This window comes from Trachymyrmex cornetzi, unplaced genomic scaffold, assembly GCF_001594075.2.
Source record: "Trachymyrmex cornetzi isolate Tcor2-1 unplaced genomic scaffold, Tcor1.1 scaffold203, whole genome shotgun sequence".
In the NCBI taxonomy this organism is placed as follows: Eukaryota; Metazoa; Arthropoda; class Insecta; order Hymenoptera; family Formicidae; genus Trachymyrmex; species Trachymyrmex cornetzi.
The window spans coordinates 146,626-161,332 of record NW_017296669.1 but is presented as its reverse complement, the minus strand read 5'-3'; the positions used below and the strand labels follow the sequence as shown (position 1 = coordinate 161,332).

The window sequence follows — 14,707 nt, the reverse complement described above, 5'->3', positions numbered from 1 at the left end:
TCAATATTAAGTTTAACACAAAGGTTACATAAAGGATTACAATTACACTTTTCTATGAGAAATAATTTAACTCTGTAATCAAATCTGACAAATTAATGGATTGGAAAGTACATTCTTTAAATGTGTTTCACGTACGATACATATAAGCTGTTTCCATTTTTGGGCGATTAAAATGTCTCAAGTGGCAAACCACAACTACTATTGTTATCCACGAAGCTTAACTATACGTCGCGTGGATGGTTTTCTAGAGGCGAAGACTGCAGGTGAACAAGGGGGCACTTAGCGCGAAATGTTTTCTTCGCACTTACGTTCTCACGGCAGGCCACATCTTTTTCGCGACCCCGTCTGTGACCTCGTGATACCTATATACTCGTACTCTCTCGACGCACGATGCAGCGCAGCATGGAACAAGGAAACGCGAGTATAACGTAATAAATGTATTTCTCTTAATCTCTTGTTTCAGTATCATATAAAATTAAGGCACGGAAGGCATCGCCGACAACATGGCGAAAGTTATCTGCCCAGCAACTTCGTATCAGACACAGATGAGCCCGAGAGAGGCAATTGGGGACCATGGTCGACACCCAGTTCCTGTTCGCGCTCCTGCGGTGGCGGGATCGCCCATCAAACTAGACAATGTCTCGATATCGAGTAAGTTATTATATATTACCGAACTTTTATACATTCATTGTCTATCTGCTACCACTCAATTTGTGTTAGAGTGTCGCACACTCGTCCTGTGATGTTCAGGGTAATGTTCAAATAAGATATGTTGAAGACGGACTAGGCATGTATGTTACGAGAAAAATGAATACTTTAATGTCTATCTTGTGGAATTATTGTAAAAAACGGAAATGATAGTACTGCATTTCTCATGAGTGTGAGACATTTCAAACTGTTAATTTTGTTTTATCGTTCTTATGACATTTCCTAGTGAGAAATTCTTTGTACAATATAGGAAACTTTAATAAGCAAATATAAATATAAAACTTTAATAAACAAATATAAATATCCTTCTACAATTCTAACTAGATGTACATATAATATAAATATCGTAAAAAAAATTATTATCAATATGTGATGTCTGCTATGTTTTATAATTGCGCTCACTCAAATTCATAAAGCATATACGAACAAATTTTCAAGGCTACTTTGAAGATTGTTCTTTGTTAAATTTATCCAAAAGAAGCCATTTCGTCTCGTTGAGTTTCTCGCTACCTTTAGAATTTGCTACAATGGTATACTCAATCCGATTGAGATTGAATTAAAAGTGGATACAAATTTGCAAAGAATTTAATAAAATTTCAATGTAATATTGTGTAAGCAATAAATTAAATAAACTACTCAAAACATTGATAAATGTTGCACACTACTTGTATAATTTACAGTATAATTATACCGTGTATAATTTACAAATTTTAGTATGTAAATAATGTAAAAAGTTTATGTTGAAAAAGTATAATAGTATTTTTTAAATAAACTTTAAGCTCCTGTTATATTATTGATATACATTTCTTTACGTTGTATTTAAAAAAAAATATTTTTGTTAGAACGTTATAATTAAAAATTTTACTTAAATAAAATGATAAATTGCGACAAAAATCAAATATATATAATATACACGAAATCATCAACCAAATCTTTTTACAGTGCGCCGCCGTACGTCAGTCGCGATTAAATTTGGGATAAATCAACAAAACTTTTCTCCTAGCACACGCCAACGTAACAGATCCTCCGTAAATCCTTCTTATCTCGAAACTAAGGGAAGATTAATCGTAGGCACTTACACGTCTCTTGACGTCATGCTATCTCCGGGAAATTCTCACAATTTCCCATCGTAAAGACGAAGTTGATTTTACACGCGCCGTGATTACGTACGTAAAGTATGAAATCGGAAGAATGATCGATCAATGATTGACGTTGTGTTATATAGTGTCGATTGGAACAAGCTCATCGCTAATGATACATTATGGATCTTAGAAAGCGAGATAATCGTACCTAATGTGAAAGCGCGTAATGCACGTAATGCCGGCGCATCGTATTAGACTCCTCACATCGAATGCATCGTGTCACGCAGGTCAATATGAATGTATTGGCTACGATTCAATCGCAAAGGAAACGCATTATTTTTATGGTAATTGTGTACTTTCTGTTTCTGTAGTTGATATATGATTTCGATCAATTAGAAATTGCGAATTAAACATAAATCAATAAAGGAAATGTTATGGTTATATAATTGCATCTTTTTTTAAGTATTTCATATTCATATTAAAAGTGATCTGAAACAAGCGTTTTTATAAATAATACAACATTATCATTATGTAACGTCAGCAATAAATTATAATAAAACTTCGAAAATGCATACAATATAATTACTTACGTACATAAATTGTACGTATAACGTTAATAAAACATAATATGTAATGCTGCAAATCGTAACTATGTAAATTTTGAAATCTCCTAATAAAATTTTATTGAGCAAAAAGCGATATTTACCTTAGGAAGAAAAAATTTTTTAATGTTAGGCCTTCTCGTGCGAAATAAGTAAATAACATTTAGCAGAATACTTCGGAAATTTAATAAAGCGATAATCTTTTAATATGGTTCTTAATCTTGTCCCAGGAAACTTGACACTCGTGCAGAATATTATATAAGCCACTATTGATCATGTTTAATTTTTTCTCGTACAGATTTTCTTGTTTTCATGTTTTTTAACTAAGAGAGGTAGAAAGATCTATCTACATTCTTTTTTATTTTTCTTTCATAAAAAAACTTTTTAATTGAAAAGATAAATTTCAGTACAATAGAGAATTTACTATCGTAACTCACTTTTTACCAAATTTGACAAGAATAAAAATTTTTAACACATGATCAAAATCTAAATGTAATCTGGTGTAAAATAAATTAAAGTAGGAAATAATTATAAAGAACGACTGTAAAGAATGTATCTTGCAATATTAATGTATGTATATGCAACCGATACTGTCCCTTTGGTTACACATTGCATATGTATCTTGTCCTTCGGATAATTATTATATTAATTGTATGTTAATTGTTAAACAAATCCAATTGCTTATCTTTCATTATATTTAATGATATCGTTTTCTACGGTGCTACAATTATGATTAGTGCGAATTTTGATTAAGCGAATGAATAAATATCTATTATATTTGAACAGTATAACTGGAACAGAAATGTGATTAAATTTAGTTAATTAGTGCAGAATTACGAAAATTTTATACTTTTTTACACAAAGATTTATTCTTATAAACACTAAAAATCTTATTAGACTGTACATGTGAGAACACAACCAATAAGAAATAGGAATTAAAGACATATAACGATCGAAGCTGGATCTTTGATACTTAAATAATTCAATGTGAATTATATACTATATACTATATACGTATATAGATTATACATACAGTGAGTACAAAAAGTATTCGTACAGAGAAAATATTTTTTAAAAAAACTTTATTTTTAAAAAGTAAATATTATCCAGCGAGAAATAAGTCATCGAATTGATGTCGAATCGATATAAATGTGATGATTTTAACACCAATTTGACAGTGATTCGACATTGATTCGTTTAATTAACGATTAACGATATCATTTCTTGTTGGATAATTAACAATTTATTTATAAAGAATAAAATAGACTGTATGTTTCTTAAAATTATATATACTAAAATAATATGTATTAATTATACAAAATATATCATCCGAAAAATAAGTGAAAATTAAAAATTGTATTATTTGAATGCTCAAAAAATGCTCGTACAGACGAGAAATTTAGCTTCTAAAATCAGGAATACCTGCGAAGCACATTTGTTTATATTAGAACAGAATGTATTCAATGTATAAAATTATTAATTAATGTTTATTTTCTACAAATAAGGTTTTTTTTATAACAAATTTCCTTGTAGGAATACTTTTTGCTCTCACTGTATATACCATATTTATAATGAACTTGAACTGCGCGCCGAAATTTTATCGGACTTAAAAACGTAGCTAAACTACTGAAATAATATCACAATTAAATTTTGATGCTCAATAGACATCTATATTAAAGAAATTTGAAATACATGCTGAAAATCGCAATAAATAAATATATTTATTGCAATATATTACCTCGGCCGAAAGTTGAACTCGGATTTCTAGCATTCCATGCGAGCGTCCTAAGCCTTTAGAGTTTAGACCACCGAAGCTAGGACGCTCACAGCTCAAAATGACTACAAATATTATTGCAATTTTGATATTAACTGCAAATTTGATATTAAATATCAATAAAATCAATAAAATTTGTTCATATAAGTATTCCTTTATTAATGTATTTGTGATAAATATTGTGTAATAAAATCAATAAAACACCAATGAAAGTGATAATCTCGATAGTGCGATGAATTCGTCTTGAAGATCCCTACAATATTATAGAAAAAAAATTGTTAGGTGTTTTTAAAAAATTCAAAATGACTTTGACTTTTTCATTAAAAAAAATTTTTTTTTAATTTTTTTAACGCATGTTGTAGCCCGCATAAAATAGATGGATAATCACCTTACAACCTTTTTTTTTTAATTGAACCTTGTATACATGAGAAAGTAACAAAAATAACAAAAAGTTTGAGCTGGTAATACTCTTACTTTATTTAACTTCATACTCGATCATTTATCACAAAGTAACACATTTATTTTATAATGTTGCAGTGATAGTGGTCATGACAAGTGTACTGGTGCATCCAGAAGATTTTTCTCGTGTAATATTCAAGTGAGTATGAAAAATTATTATAATTAATACAACTCATAATTGTTTTATTCGCGATAAACTCATTTGTTGGATGCGAGTGATTGCGTTGTCTTTCGCAACGTGCTAATATCGGCCAGAAATTGTAAAAAGATTCCGTAATGGGAATACTAAGGGCTATGCGAGTCGAGACAAGTACAATTCAGAACTTGATTAATTGCCTTGTAACAGTGAATGATTTATGCGATGTACTTTAATAGATCGAGTAGTCTGACAGTCTATTAAAAGACCTTGGGGCAGACGCATGATGTGCGTTTCAATTATTACTCTCATCTACAAACAAACTAAAATCATTGAATCGAAATTTATACCCGTATTCATAGTCAGATCTTGTACTTGAGGCTTCCTTAAATTTATCTTTAGATGCTCAGCAGCCAATGAAATAATTCGTAGAGTATCTGGAGATAAATTTAAGGAAGCCTTAAATATAAGGCCTTACTATGAATACGGGCATTACACTCTGACTCCTTTCTTTCGATTCTTATAATTGTCATATCACATATAATGACGATCCATCTATACTGAAAATTATGATTAATCTGCAATTTATTTGCGATCGCCGATCTCAATGAACAATTGATTCCCTCAGTTTTTCTATCACGTTTTCTCAAAACATAACATCCTGCCTGTTTTTAGCCTTTCAAATATGGCTCAACTAATGACACGCCAATTTTTAATCATATAATTTACGTCATTATTTAATTCGACCCTCTTAACCAATTGCAATGTCATTAATCTTTAAACATACTTACACGCCTACGCACGTGCGTGCACACACCTACGCACACCTGCATACTATACTAAAAATATAATATTCAATTTAAGTTCAAATATGGTATAAAAATATAACGTGGTATCATTAAACACTGCAAGTTTTAGAACTTATAGTTGCATTTTCTTGATGTTTTTATTTATACGGATCGTTATGAAAAATTACGATTAATTGCAATTAAAATCTACGGCATTTTTGCCTTTTCTTCATGATTTATCAAACTATTGAATGGATAGAAAACAAGCAAAAAATAAAATAGAAAATTATTTCAAGATAAAAATTATCTGTAAAAAAATATATGCCGCTGTTACGCAATTATGAGACTGAACTAAGATAATATTACGTAAATATTACTTCTAAAACTGCTACGACAAGAATCTATCACTTTGTATCCTGAATTGACAGATTGTCATTGAGTTTAATGGAACGCAAACGTAAATTGTACATTACTATTAAAATATTTCGAAATTTATTGCATAATAATATTAAATAATACTGTTTGACAAAAAATTTTACTTTTCTTTTGTTAAATTGATCTGACAGGGTATAGTATTTCGTATAGTATTTTTTGCTGATTTGAAATCTGTTTGTTAAATTTATGTATAAGAAAAGCAGGGTTTTTGAATAACATTTAAAAACTTCTCTACTTATCTGTCCTGCTTATTGTTATACATAAATCACGTAAATGATTTAAAGAGAATAGTATTAAATTTAACATGATTTTTTTACTCATGATAAAAGGACTTTAAATAAAAATTAATTAATTAAATTAAGAAAAATACTCCATATCCGACGAATTGTTAGTAAATTACATATTGTTAGTAAATTACATAAATTTTTAAAAAGAGAAATGTCAGTTAAAAAAATTGGAGCTCGTAGGATAAATACTTCATTTTTAGAATCAACATGAAAGAAACATACATAAATCAATTAAAATTTAGCAAAATCAGTGTTGATCAGTGTAATTGATAAATATTATTAAAAACTCTATAATTAGCCTTTTATTTAAAATGTATTTTATATTATATTTTTAACATAATATTAATTAACTATATAAACTTATTTAAAACAACAAACGGTATTCTCTTCGACTCCTTACAACCCCTTTTTCCTCCTTACTATATTAACTTTTATAACTTTAATACAAAAAATAAATTAGATAACGTATTTTTATAAGAAAAAAAAACAATGCTAATAGAAACAAATATTAATATTATGATTTGATAATGTATTATATAAGCATATCATCTAAAAACGAAACTGCATCCGAATACATATTGTGTCAGCGTTTTTTCTGTGTTATGTGCGTTTTATGTGTTTTTGTGACGGACTACAGAAGATTCAACGGAAGTCTATTATATGTGGCATTGACTCGCGAAGTATTAACTTTGTTAGAGCTAGATGCTAACTAGAACACAAATAGCAAGGTACATACATCGCTATACAAGTTCTATAATTGAGAGAGCGATATTATTGACATTTATTTCCTGGAACAACAGTAGTTGCATCTTGTTATAAAAAATTATAATTATATTTATTATAGATCATAAATTATTAAAAAACAATTATTTCTGTATGAAATATTATCTATATACGTAAGATGACATATAAAAAGATAAACATACAATTAACGTAAATTTGCAACATATAGTGAGGATTTTAACGTTCACCGTCGTTTTCATAATTTATTTCTCTCTCGTATGTTATCCTTGTCTATTTATGCTTCCACTTTATTGCATCTTCGTAATAAATCTTTCTCAAAAAGAATTATAAGAATTATAATTCAAGAAATATTAACAAAGTTACTATTGTACCTTGTTACTTTTGTCCCCAGTCTCCCCCATGTATGGAGGAGCTTTCAAGGTCAACTTCAAAATTTTAAATGAAAACCCCTACTCTTTATTCATTATTCTTGTAACTGACATTCAGATTTGTTCAAAGTATTGCAATAAAACTCTTTTTGATTAATAGCGTTTTCGGCCCGATCGGGTTTGCACCAACCTAGGTTGGATTATTCTTTCCTATTGGTTGACGTCACCCGCTCTACCAATAGGAGAGCACAAAACGCCATTAATCCAACCCAGGTTGGTGCAAACTTGGCCGGGCCGAAAACGCTATAAGTTTTGTTCGAAGTATGAGTTGACAAAGTTCAAGTACCACCAGCATTAGCGTTATCCAAAGTATCCGATCAACGGCTAAAACCTATACCGAATGTTGTTCGGGGTTATAATATAACCTTGATAACATTTGTCAAAATAAAGATCATTGAAAATTGTTCCCCTCATTTTCATTTTTAACATAAAACAATGATCTTGACCTTGACAAATATTAATCAGACACCTTGAATATGAATAATGTTAATGCTGGCGGTATCTGAACTTTGTCAACTCGAAAAAGATTAAAGGAATTTCATTGTAGTGCTTTGAAAAGTTCTCGATGTCAGTTAGAAAAATATTGAATAAAAAGTGGGAGCTTATATTTAAAATTTTAATATTAACCTTGAGAGCTCCTTCATACTTATACTTAAATAAGTCTTGCTGTTTGATGCGTTATTCAGATCCTACAACTTTGTAGATATATAAAACATTTTTCTGAAAAATGTTTTATTTAAAGAGATATTCGACTGTATCCAAATTTTTGGCCTACCCTGTATATGGTGCATCAGTTTTCCGAAGTAGTGCGAAGTTATCAATAGTTATTATATAATTCATTTTGCACATATTATTGGCTATGTATTTTCAACTCTTAAAAAAATTTTTTTATAACAAGTCGTTTTACCTTTTAATGGCATAAAAAAATTTTGTTTAATGTAAAACTTTTAGAACATAATTATCTAAAAAGAATTACTGTTCTTATTAATCAACTGAAATTATGTCATGACATAATAATGATAATCCTACAAATTCTATGCTGTTGCCTGGCCATATTTTTACTAGTGTTTCATTCCATTCGCAAGAAATCTCGTACCATAAATTTTACGCTGTAGCCTCGTGCGTGGTACCGGTCCCATCGGAGTATCTTTTCTTCGTTTTTGCTAAGATTCCACTCGATTTATCGATGTTACTTGCCTCACAGATCTGCTCGCCAATGTGAAACACATCTATTTCTGACTTATTTTATTTTTACGGGGCGTTCATGAAATAGCACAACACATACGCATTTATTTCATAGTATTAAACAAGGGTAAAATATGTAAATCTATCAGTCTCATTATTCAAGTTACCAAAAAGAGTTAGCAATTAATTTAGATATGATAAAAATTAGTCAAAAGTAATTCGTAAATAGTTTTTAATCAAAATTGAAAAAATACGATAAAAAAGTGAAGATATAAAATTGCATGTTAAATATATCAAGTTTGATAAATAATTTACTTCTTTTTTATTCTTACTACTGTAATAATATTAAGCAAATGATGTATCTCACGAGATAAAGTATTTAACAGAGAAATCAAATTGATTTAATAAAAGAAACCGTTAGCTAAAAATTAGAGTTATTACAAAGATCTTTCTACCTATAAGTAACATTTTTCTTCGGTCCCTTTATACGGTAATGAGACATTTTCCTCAACACAAGCACGTGTGTATTTTTTTATATAAAAACTCGGCATTCACTCGCCATTAATGTGTAATTTGAATTCGAGGTTAACAAACTGATCGAAAATGATAAAGCGGAGTTGAATGCTATAAAAAAGAATTACTTTTACAGTTTAAATGAATACATTTAAATGAATTACTTTTACAGTTTAAATGAATACATTTAAATGAATTACTTTTACAGTAATTTTAAGCTTTCAAGCATTCGTTTTACGTCGTTTTACTTTCTTTTTATTACACATTTGCAAACTAATAATTATGTTTGCATTATACAAATTTATTTTTTATTCACGATAAGAGCTGACCGCAGCAAACGTTATCCCCCTTAGAAAAATATTATTTTTATTTAGTCCGTTTTTTAAATTGCTGCATCGACTGATATTTATAACGCAATTATTTGTAACGCAAAAGTGCAAAAGAATTTTTCGATATAATCATCACAAAATATTGTAAAATGTTGATAGAAAATATTAACAAATATTATTTCTTTATTTAAATTATCATTTTTTATTACAGAGAGAAAAGTTATAATTTCTTTGTAAAACAATTCGCATTTTTGATAATTAAACTAGAATCATTTCAATTTGATTTGTTGTCTGCTCGATACTACAGACTATCAAGTAATTTAAATTAAAATTTGATTTGTGCGTCAATAATTTTGTCCTACTAAATCGAAAAACTTCAATTATACTTCTTTTTGCAGGAATGCCTTGGCGAATCGAAAGATTTTCGTGCGGAACAGTGTGCGGAGTTTAACAATGTACCCTTCGAAGGAGTTTATTACGAGTAGGTCTCTTTTATTCTCTCTCGCTTTCTCTCTCTCTCTCTCTCTCTCTCTCTCTCTCTCTCTCACTTTTATTTTTTTATATCGTAAGTTGTTTAAACTTATTGAGAATATATGTACTGAATTAGTAGAGCATCTACTTCAATACTTGTAAAAAGGATAATCGTACATTCATTAAAATTTCAGTATAAAACTTCCTAAAAAAAAATAGAAAATCGCTGTTTTTGAAAAGACTATTTAAAAATAAGTAGCTATCTACATATTAAATCAGAGAATAGCAGAATTTATGCAAAGAAATATTTTTATAAAGAGCGAAAACATAATTAAGAAACAAGACTGTGTGTGTTTATATGAATAAATCAATTAAATACGAAAAGCATCAATTACAGACAAAGTTAGATGTTAAATTAATACATGTATATACAATATGTATATTTTTAAATAAATTTAAATCTGATTGCGCGCCGATGCTTTTAACACACAATCAATCTGAAATACTAATAATTCCCCAAATTTAATTAAATTAATCAACAAAAATCATATTGAAATTTTAATAGATAAATGTTAGTTTTTTTTTTATTACATTTACTTCGACAATAATCGCATGTATAGTAATCTTCCTCAGCTTCTGCACAATCAATGTGTGCCCGCAGAGCTCATATTGCACTCATAATTCTTCTTTTCCATAGTTTGGGAATTTTTGATCACAAAATATATAGGTTGTTGGCCGTTATTTAGCGTAATCCATGCCTTGTAACATCGTATCATAAAATTAAGTTATAAGAAACACAATGTATTCCCACTTTATCTCAAAATACCTTTTCATACATGTATCAAATCTTATACTGTTTTCAAGGTTATAAACAATTTCATTAATAAAGCCATTTTTAGAAAAAATAAAATATTCATACCTGCACAAATTTTCAACTATCAAAAACCTAACAATTATAGGTATGTAATTTGTACATTGCCTCGAAAGCAATCGTTAAATGCAGCTGTATGACGTTCAACGAAATTATATATATGCTTGTTATCAGATAGCAATGCTATATGGAACTGAAACACCGCTTATTCATACTTAGATCATTGTCCATATTTGAACCTTGTCTTCTATTATGGATACTTTTTCTTCTTCAAGTAGTTAAAAAGGATTTGAAAGTTTCTACCAAAAATCTATATTATCATCACACAAATATTATTATTCATCAACATAAAATAAAATAATAAATCTTTTATTTGCCGTAATGAATCTTTTTCTACCAATGCAAAGCATATCGTTTGTTATAAACAGAAGAATTAAATAATAGTTCCTAAGTAGAGATGCATCTGATACTCGGAAAATATCCAGTATCCTCTATTATCCGGTAGGTACTTTTTTACTATCCGATCGGATAGTGTGTCGGATGTCATTAGTATCTGGAAACATATATCTGGTTGAAATTTTATATTGTTTGCGTTATTGATGCAAAATTTTATTCTTTTCAGCTAAGGGGCCGATTCTATAATTCTTAACTACAGTCGTTGATGTCATTGCGCAGCTTTTTTACTCTACATAATATCTGCGCAACGACATCAACGACTGTCGTTAAGAGTTACAGAATCGGCCCCTAAATCTCTTAAATAGTTTATAGTTTTGCACAAGTATGTGTGATAGTTTATGCCGATAATCGAAAGATTGTCACTGAAAAATGCTGAAATATTATTGTCTATTATGAAAAATTTATTAATATTGAACTTTGATTACTAAGCAATATTAAAATTGTATTACAAACAATCTTGTTCAATCGCTATTTTCCCTTGCTTTCCCTTTTTTTTTAAGAATTTAAGAGAATTTGTAGTGAGGGAAGGGGGATGGCTATCCAGAAAATATCCGGTATCTGGCCAGATAACTGCCCTACCGGATATCCGAATATCGGATATTTGGTGTGACATTCTTTTCGGATATTCGATATCCGGTATCCAATAATTTTACGATCTGATGCATCTCTATAGTTCATAATATCCTATAATATAAATAGGTGCAATATAATTATCGATTTTTATTTATATGTTATCATATTTGTTTCCTATAGTTGGATTCCGTACATCGGAAGTCCAAATAAATGCGAACTAAATTGCATGCCACGAGGAGAGCGATTTTTCTACAGACATAAAGTCGCTGTGATCGACGGCACTCCTTGTGAACCCGAAAAGAACGATGTTTGCGTCGAAGGCAAATGCATGGTGAGTTATGTTTAATCATTAATTATTATTATAAATTTAATAATTGCGTAAAAGATGCAATTAGATAATTTTATTTGATTATCGAATAATATTGGCTTACGTTAAATAATACTTATGATTAAGCTGTTATAATTAAAGGAAATATAAGAACGAAAATAGAGCTGTATTGCGATAAAATTTATTATAAAATTATTTTAAATATATATAGCACGTCGGGTGCGATATGATGCTGGGCAGTGATGCCAAGGAAGATGCGTGTAGAGAATGTGGTGGCGATGGCTCAGATTGCAATACCGTTAGCGGCTTATTTGACACAGACGATCTTCAAGTGGGTAAGTTATTTTCGTTGATTAATATTTACTAATATTAGTAACAAATGTTCCATAACAAATTTCTAACAAGCAATAAAAATTATTTCTGTATAATTAATATTATATATTTTAGTTAATTTTCTTTTACTTTATAAAGTTATTTGCAATTCTATTATTTTTAATCTATTTCTCTGCACCAATAATAGAGAAATATTACATTTCCAGGATATATCGATATTTTACTTATTCCCGAAGGTGCGACAAATATCGTTATCAAAGAAAATTATCCATCCAACAATTATTTAGGTGGGTTTAATTGAAATGAAAACTTGTATAAATATCAAACGATACATAGTGCAACATATATACATAATATATTTAATATTAATAATTTAATATCAATAAATATATAATACCAATAAGTTGTTTAATACAATAATATAATTGCTCATTCCAAGTATTCTTGAAACTTGTTAATTAGCCATACGCAACACAACCGGACATTACTATTTAAATGGCAATTGGAGGATAGATTTTCCACGCAGCTTGCGCTTTTCTGGTACGATCTTTCATTATGCTAGAGATCCTCAAGGATTTGCAGCACCCGATACCATCACGGCACTGGGACCTACAAATGAACCGATTTACGTTGTGGTCGGTATACATCGGTATCGATTTTCTTTTGCTAGTGAAATGTTCAGAACGAGGAATGTATTAATGAGAAATTATTTTCTTTTCGCAGTTGCTGTACCAAGATCGTAACGTGGGAGTGCATTACGAGTACAGCATACCTAAGAAGTTTTCGGCGCGTACCGATCCGGATAGTTACACTTGGGTAACCGATGAATTTTCAAGTTGCAGTGTTAGTTGCGGTGGAGGTATTATAAGATTATAATTTTAATATGCACGTGATTAAAAGTGTAGGTTCTAAAATCATATTTTCTTATTATTAGGAAACGATGGTTTCATACAATATGCACAAATATTTGGAAGACTTGTTGATTTATGTTGATAATAACAAAAGATTTATGTCGATAAAAACAAAAAATTGTTTTGATTGGCCTTTAGCAAATTATTTTTATAATATCAAAATATTAATAAATTTGTCGAAACATTGTAACTAAGTACGACTGCAATAAAAGCAAATAGTGTGCAAAATCAAAATTTAAAAGCAAATCCGCTATAATTAAAGTAATAATTACAGTTATATTTCAACAAGAGCAAATATGTTCCGTTTATTTTTCAAGGCTACCAATCGAGACGGGTGGCTTGTGTACGGAGGCGTGACAATCAGCCAGTGGATGAGAGTTTATGCGATCCGCAGTTGGAACCGACTGACACTCAAAGCTGTAGCGAAGAACCATGTCCGCCTATTTGGATAGAAGGCTTATGGTCAACTTGCACCAAACATTGCGGTGAAGGGGGCGAGCAGACTAGAGAGATTAAATGCGAACAAATCATCTCAGGTGGAATAGCTTCCGTGGTGGATGATTCTCAATGTTTGGAAAAAGTGGGACCAAAAGGGCTTACTAAGCAAGAATGCAACAAAGACGTAGATTGTCCACAGTGGCACGAAGGGCCCTGGAAGCCTGTAAGTTACATTATCATGCGGTATTAAATTACGATGAATTATATGATTTGACGAAAGAAATCTATTTTCTTCTAGTGCGATCATATATGCGGACCTGGTAAGCAAACGAGAACAGTTACGTGTTACAAGAAAGTCGATGGCAAGATCCAAGTGTTAGAAAATGGAGCATGTGAAACGGAAATGCCTGAAAATGAAAAAGCTTGCGAGCTGAGACCTTGCGCTGGTCTCGATTGGGTTACCTCGGAATGGAGCGGAGTAAGTTCTCTGAATTCGCGAATAACTTTTTATTAAATGAAAAAATTCCCGAAATTACTTCTTTACGCTTCTCAAAGTTTTGAACAAACTAATACAATTGAAAATTTTATCTTGATAGTGCGAGGAGAAATGTGATCTCATCAAAGAAACCAGAACGGCCCATTGCGCTACTCAAGATGGCACAGTTTATCCAGATAATTTGTGTGATCCAGACAAAAAACCAGAATTGGAAAGAGACTGTGATAAAGCTAAGAATTGCGATTTTCAGTGGTTCACCTCGCATAAAAATATATATAAAAATATATATAAAAATATATATAAAAATATATATATAATGCTTTAAGAGACAAGTATAAACAAACAAAGTAGCTAAGCGTT

General features: G+C 30.0%; 1 protein-coding gene across 1 annotated transcript in view; it reads left to right on the top strand.

Moving 5' to 3' along the window:
* The window catches only part of Ppn (proteoglycan-like sulfated glycoprotein papilin), an 89,261-nt gene that overhangs the window by 54,419 nt on the left and 20,135 nt on the right, over positions 1–14,707 (top strand). The window contains 11 exon segments of the mRNA XM_018505254.1: positions 464–651; positions 4,704–4,764; positions 9,869–9,951; positions 12,022–12,172; positions 12,381–12,504; positions 12,709–12,789; positions 12,965–13,137; positions 13,226–13,361; positions 13,731–14,074; positions 14,150–14,329; positions 14,448–14,611. Coding sequence (XP_018360756.1) covers positions 464–651; positions 4,704–4,764; positions 9,869–9,951; positions 12,022–12,172; positions 12,381–12,504; positions 12,709–12,789; positions 12,965–13,137; positions 13,226–13,361; positions 13,731–14,074; positions 14,150–14,329; positions 14,448–14,611 — 1,685 coding nt within the window.